The sequence below is a fragment of the Halyomorpha halys genome, unplaced genomic scaffold (genome assembly GCF_000696795.3).
Source record: "Halyomorpha halys isolate HHAL.00 unplaced genomic scaffold, Hhal_1.1 Scaffold106.1, whole genome shotgun sequence".
NCBI lineage: Eukaryota > Metazoa > Arthropoda > Insecta > Hemiptera > Pentatomidae > Halyomorpha > Halyomorpha halys.
The window spans coordinates 3,095,053-3,101,759 of record NW_027111449.1 but is presented as its reverse complement, the minus strand read 5'-3'; the positions used below and the strand labels follow the sequence as shown (position 1 = coordinate 3,101,759).

At 31.4% G+C, this 6,707-nt stretch overlaps 1 protein-coding gene across 1 annotated transcript; it reads right to left on the bottom strand.

Moving 5' to 3' along the window:
- Nucleotides 1–3,172: 3,172 nt before the first annotated feature.
- LOC106677654 (cuticle protein 16.5-like) lies at nucleotides 3,173–4,681 on the bottom strand. The gene is made up of 2 exons (XM_014415701.2): nucleotides 4,598–4,681; nucleotides 3,173–3,963 (listed from the first exon to the last, which is right to left on the bottom strand). The coding sequence occupies exons 1-2, from the start codon at nucleotides 4,607–4,609 to the stop codon at nucleotides 3,265–3,267; spliced, it is 711 nt and encodes a 236-aa protein (XP_014271187.1). The 5' UTR covers nucleotides 4,610–4,681; the 3' UTR covers nucleotides 3,173–3,264.
- Between the last annotated feature and the right edge of the window lie 2,026 nt (nucleotides 4,682–6,707).

Here is a 6,707-nt window from a genome sequence, read left to right as displayed (position 1 = left end):
GTCGCTCATGCTCCAATCAGTTATGGTCTTGGTGTCGGGTCCGCCTACGGCCTTGGTTACGGTTCTGGTCTTGGATACAGGTCTTCCTACGGTCTTGGCTATGGATATGGTGGTTACGGACTCAGCTCCACCCTTCTCCATCATTAAACCTCGAAGAACCGAAGTACCTGAATCTCAATCTTCCTACCCTATATTATTTATTCCTCTTGTAAATATTTTTAAATAAACTCTATTTTGTCCAATCGGACCTAAAATTCGTGTATTTTATTCACTATGTATATTTAACACTTACCTAAGAATATTTAAATTTAATCCAGGTTTTTATATGACAATAGTGTACTCATTTTTATTTTGTCACGTATTTCATTAATTATTATCTCAGACAAAATAGATGAAATCAACAATTACTGAAACTGGAATATAACTTCGATTTCCATTAAAGATTATGCTGTTCGTTGATAATGCTCCGTCAACTTGAATTATTTTATAACTAGCTCTTGGACCTATGACTACAAAATCTTTACCGTCAAATGTGATTTATCTCATTCTGTAAATGGAACAATATATTACAACGGGAACAAATAATATGTAGGGTTTTAACCTTTTAAGGGAAAAGATCGAAGAAAGAGAGTATTTGCAGCTGGAAGACATTAAAAAAATCACTTATAAAAGATCACGAAAAAGAATGCTCCAAATAACCTGAGATGAATTGATGAGAACCAATCCTAGTTAGGAAAAGGTTGAAAAAAATATATATCGGATGGTGAATACATTAACCCTTTAACGTACAGGTTTTTTTTAACTGTAAAAAATCAATTTTTTTTATGTAAAAACACAATTTAGAACATTGTCCTCTCAAAAAAATTTTAACAATACAAAAATAAGCAAAATTTTGGATATAAATCATGATACCTTGCTCACCATTTAAACATTGGCTTAAGCTGTTTAAAGAGAATTATTACAAAAAATAAATTATTATTATTTATTTTATTATTATGACATTCATATTTTCAATTCTCTATTATAATCGAGTGTGAAAAATTATAGTTGCATAAAATACAACGCAGCTCGAATTATCTTGAGTGTGCACAGATTCTCCTGTTAAGCGCGCTCGAATTAAATTGAGTTTACAAGTTAAGGGTTAAAGGCGAAAAAATTATCAACAAAGAAAAAGAAACTGATACAATAGAGCAACAAATAAATCAAGAAAAGGGACTGATGAACTTGTTTTACCAAAAAATTAATCGTAGATTAAAACAAATTATTTAAAAAATAAAATGTGGCTCAATATTTAAAAAAAATTAGTATATTTCGTTCTTACTGTGCATTCATTTCTAGCTTAGAGTGGATATTTGGTGTGCTATACTATTTAATGGTTCACAACCTTTTTTTTTTCATCTTTCATATAAATAAATTTCGGTTATTCGAGGTTGTCGCGCTACTCAATACCTGATAAGCCAGAGCTGATTTATTGCTGAAGTTGAATGGAATAAAAAAAAATCTACAAACCTTATACCTATCAGCTAACTCCTGTTTGTTATACCTATTATAAAAAAATGAGGCTTATTATATTTTACTCAGTAATTTAGAGGATACATCAACAAGTGTTGGAACGATTTACAGATAAGGATCTTGTATCAACTAGAAATGGAAAATTTTTGGAGGCACTATAAGGACTAGTCTTAATAATGTTTATGGCTTGTATTAAACCCTTATTAATTTATAACAACTAATGATAATAGCGAGTTACTGTGATTAAATTCCATTGCATTATGAATTGAATATTAGAAGCTTTAAGAATAATTTATAATACACAATGTTCAAATTTGTAATAAGTATCTCAAAAATTGTATATTTTATAAATTTTCCCATTCTGGAAGAACAAAAATAGAAAAAAGTACTATTTTTTTCAAAGGTTTATGCTTCAATTTTCAAGAATAGCTTTCGAAGATATTGGAGATAAAAGAGCTATAGAACTTTGAATCCGTGATATTTCCTCACAAATACCGAAATAGAGCGTTTCCCTCAGTCATTTCAGTATTTTCCCTTCATGTACTACTACATACGAGATATCTCAATCTTTTATTTGTCTCCAATTATGTATATATGCAATACGCTCATAGTGAATATTAGCATGATTTCACTAAAGTCTATGTCATATTACCGTTTTCTAAATGTTTTCACGTTACAATAAAAATATTTACATTTTTCATAATTCATCAATAAAACCTTATTAATTTTTGGTAACAAATGATATTGTCAAATGACTGTGCATATTACTTATATGCAGATATAGACCATTCAATTAGTGATAGAAATGGGTCAACAAAGAAAGTTCGGAAAGCTTGCTCATTTATTTCTTGGAACGCTGATTACGAACTTGAACTTCGTTTACTATGGACTGTTCCTAAAACTTCTAATATTTAATTTATATTAAATAAAAGAAAAACAAATTTTCTGATAATTTGATTCTAATGATTTTTTTGTGTATGAAAATGGTGAACCACAAATAGGTGTTGGCAGGGAAAAATTGAAGTTACAAAGTTGATATTCATAACCAGTTTTCCAAAAAACCTAAGTGAGTAATAGTCCTAACTACTCAAAAACTTTCGAAACCTCATGCTGGTTCCAATTTGATCGGGCTAGATTACATCTCAAAATTTGACTTGCAATCGATCGAAAACGGCGAGCTCAGACAAGAAAATCACTATATTTATCATTGCAGGCAACATGCTCTTATTTGAGAATATAAATATTATACATAACTAAATATTATGTATTGAAAATTTAAGTTTGTTCGAGTGATTCATTGGTGACATGAAAAAAAAGTTTATTTAATAATACAAGATAATTAAAAAAACAAATTTAGAAAATAAATGGAACAGAAGTTTTTTCCTAACATAATAAAAATAAATTTCTCAAAAATCCTTTCCCACTAATGCTGGGGAGCAAATAGAACAACTATGCTCACCGCATACAGAACTCCAGTAAGGTCAAAACTGGACCATAGTTGCACTTTATATTTCTCAGGCAGCAAAAAGCTTTTACAAAAATGGATTCTGTTTTGAAAATAGGTATACGAATTTTAATTGGTGTCGGACAAACCCAGGTCTGTCTTAGTGAGCGAAACCGGAGGGAGAACTAACATTATCTTATAGAATAACACTGGAAGTATTGATATAAATTATTTATTTTTAAATATTTACATAAATTAAGTTTTCAAAACATGAATTGACTACATGTATCACAAAACTTCACAGAAGTTTAGTGATGGAGGAGAGAGGAGTATCCAAGACCGTATCCATATCCAAGACCGTAGGAAGACCTGTATCCAAGTCCGTAAGAGACTGGAGCGTGGGCAACAGTGGCAACTGGAGCGTGAGCAACGGTGGCAACGGCTGGGGCAGCATAGGAGACAGCGGGGGCGGCGTAGGACACAGCTGGGGCAGCGTAGGATAGAGCTGGGGCGGCAACGGCAACTGGCTTGTTGACGGTCCTGTAGGTGTTAGCGTAGGAGGTAGCGACTGGAGCATGAGCTACAGCGGCAACTGGAGCGGCATAGGACACTGCTGGAGCGGCATAGGACACTGCTGGAGCGTGAGCTACGGTGGCAACAGCTGGGGCGGCGTAGGATACAGCTGGAGCGGCATAAGACACTGCTGGAGCGGCGTAGGAAACAGCTGGGGCGGCAACAGCTACAGCCTTGTTGACGGTCCTGTAAGTGTTAGCGTAGGAGGTAGCGACGGGGGCATGAGCTACGGCGACTGGAGCATGTGCGACAGTAGCGACAGCTGGTGCGGCATAAGAGATAGCTGGAGCATGAGCAACGGTTGCGACGGCAGGGGCAGCGTAACCGTATCCAGCTCCATAGCCGTAGCTAGCACCATAGGAGAGTGCTGGGGCAGCAGCGTAACCTCCCAAGTAGCCAGCATTGGCACAGGCGACGAGGGCCAAGAGAGCGGCCTGCAAAACAGGTTAACATAATTAAACATGTAAATATATATTAGCCTTAACCTAAATCAAATTATGGAATCGTCTAATAATTTTATTTTATAAGTAATTTATAAAATTATTTTTTTCAGCCTTAGACCAAGTGTGTCAGTAATCGTTAGTTTGGGTCTAAAATTAATTTTACAAGCTAAGTAGTTTTTATTTTTAGGTAATTAATTAAACAAGTTAATCGTTCAAGGTAGATAAATTAAAAAGTTAGTTTATAAAATGAACGTGGTTTTTCTTTAATTGTATATCAATGTTTTAAGTAGAGTTTCTAGGTCCTGATGTAAAATGTTCCACTAGTAATACTTGATATTTTTTTAAATATTAAAGTGTCTATGTAACAAAAATTCTATTTAAAATATAACATTTTTAGATTATTAGTCCAGGTGATGCTTGAAATATTTCGATTGTGCTATAAAGAAACATAAATTAAAAAAAAAAATTAACTTTTAACTTTTAACTTTATTTTTCAATCTGAAATTATTTAATTAATTTTTAAGTTGACTAAGCTATTTTAGAAAAATCCCTCCGATAGATTCGAGTCTTTTAGAATTGATATGTCCTTACTGACTGGAAGGGGACTTTCAAGACGACTACTTACGATCTTGTACATGTTTGCTGGTAGTGTCCTGGACCTGGTCGAGAGGAGAGAATGCGGTCCACTCCCTCCGGCCCAGAATATATACCCCAGGCTCCATCTAAAATCAGTTCAGGGCCGAGAAGAGTTCTGTAGGTGACAAACTGAATTTTAAATAAATATTGATCTACTTCACTCACCGATAATTGTTTCTACTGTAAATTTTAATTTTAAAAAGTCAAATATTTAATAGCGATGCCAATATTATTATTGTTTTGGATCATAATGATGAATGTATACAACATACCCAAAATATAATATAATGATATCAATTCTATTAAAATAATTATTATTGTGATAGATTTTTTTAATCTAATAACATCAAAATTAATTAGTTTAATAATATATTACACAAAACAAAAATATCTATTCCTCCCACTTTGTTTTTCTCCAACCTTTTGTTCTTCAGGCCGTTATCAAGGAAATCTCAAATGATTAGTACAAGTTTAGAATTTTTTTACTTCTAGCTACTATGCCAAAGTCGATTTATAGAACATTTATGTTTCTTATTTATTGACTTTAAATGTTTAACATTTTTCTCATTTCTACAATACACAAATTTACATTCATAAAAAACCAATCTTGACAAGGTAGATTAGACTGTAACGTAGAAACTTTTTAAATATTTACAGTGATGAAATAGGAATATAAATGTTTATAACCAACTAATTTTTCATATTTTCTTCAAATTGTGATAAATTAATTGAATGCTTGAACTGAGTGTATGGAAGGTTACAAGTATTGATGTGATAGATTTTAACAAAGGTGACTGTGATAAATAATTTTAATTTTTAATTTTATGTGAAAATTGACTAATTAGGTAATTAGACATAATCTAAGAAATGCTTATTAACAAAAAGATTTCCTAATGTTTTAACGTCTCAAAGAATAATTTATTGGATTGACCTGAGCAGAATAGCATGCATGAAGTGTTTTTAAATGATTTATTTCTAATATTGTATTAAGGTAAGATAAATTATAAATAATATTGTTCATTGTTGAAGATCATATTTGTAATAAACCCTGTTTGTAATAGATTGTCCTTGAGGATGGCCAAATTGGCGAAAACGTTCGACTTAAAAAGTGAATAAATATGTTTTGAGACTAAAATGGATAAAATTTTATTTATTTAAACGATATTAACCAGTCTCAAGAAAGTGTTAAGATTATAAATAAAATATTGAATATATATTAAAAATATCATTTGGGTGTTCTAGCACTAAACTACCGATGCCTACCCATGATTGATTATATTTAAAAAAAAATATGAATACAAATGCTAATTACAGGGAAATAAACATTTTTAGTGGACTTATAATTATTAATTGAAGGGATCATCAGTGTCCACGCTGCCGCAGTAACGTAGCATTTATACATATATATATATTTACAGTGATGAAATAGGACTTAAATGATTAAAAAAGTTATTGTCCCTGTATACACAAAAAGAAAATTTATTTCATTGATTTCAAGTTTACTACTATTCTTCATCCCTCCAAACAGAGAATAAGAAAGGAATAATGGAGATTCAATTAGAAGATGAATGAGCTTGAAAGCAAATCAATCATCACTCACTATCATGAGTTAATAGCCATTCATCATTACCATGAGAAAGAGATTAATCACTTGGAATTGCAGTTCCACAAGTGAAGACAAAACTATGGATTTATAAAATAACTTTAAAGTTTTTAATTATTATTTATCTATCCATGAATTAATCTAAAAAAATTAAATAACTCACTTTCAACTCTAGACAATGTGTTCCTTTGTTGTTCTCAATATTTTCGAAACCAAAGTGTGATAGGTGTAACTCCAGGGATACAAAAATTATTTTATAGGGATACGTGCTTTAATTAGCTTTGATTTCGCCTGACGCAATAAGTAGTTAATTAATTATGATTACAAATCAAAAGGATTATTCTTTGGTGCAATTAGATATTTCAACTTAAAGAAATAATTAATAACTTTGAGATCTGTAAATATTTGCGTATGTGTTTAATGAAACTATTTAATATACTTAATTTTAATTTTTTTTTTTTTTTAATTTTCCGTTTAGTGAGCTAAATTTGTTTTT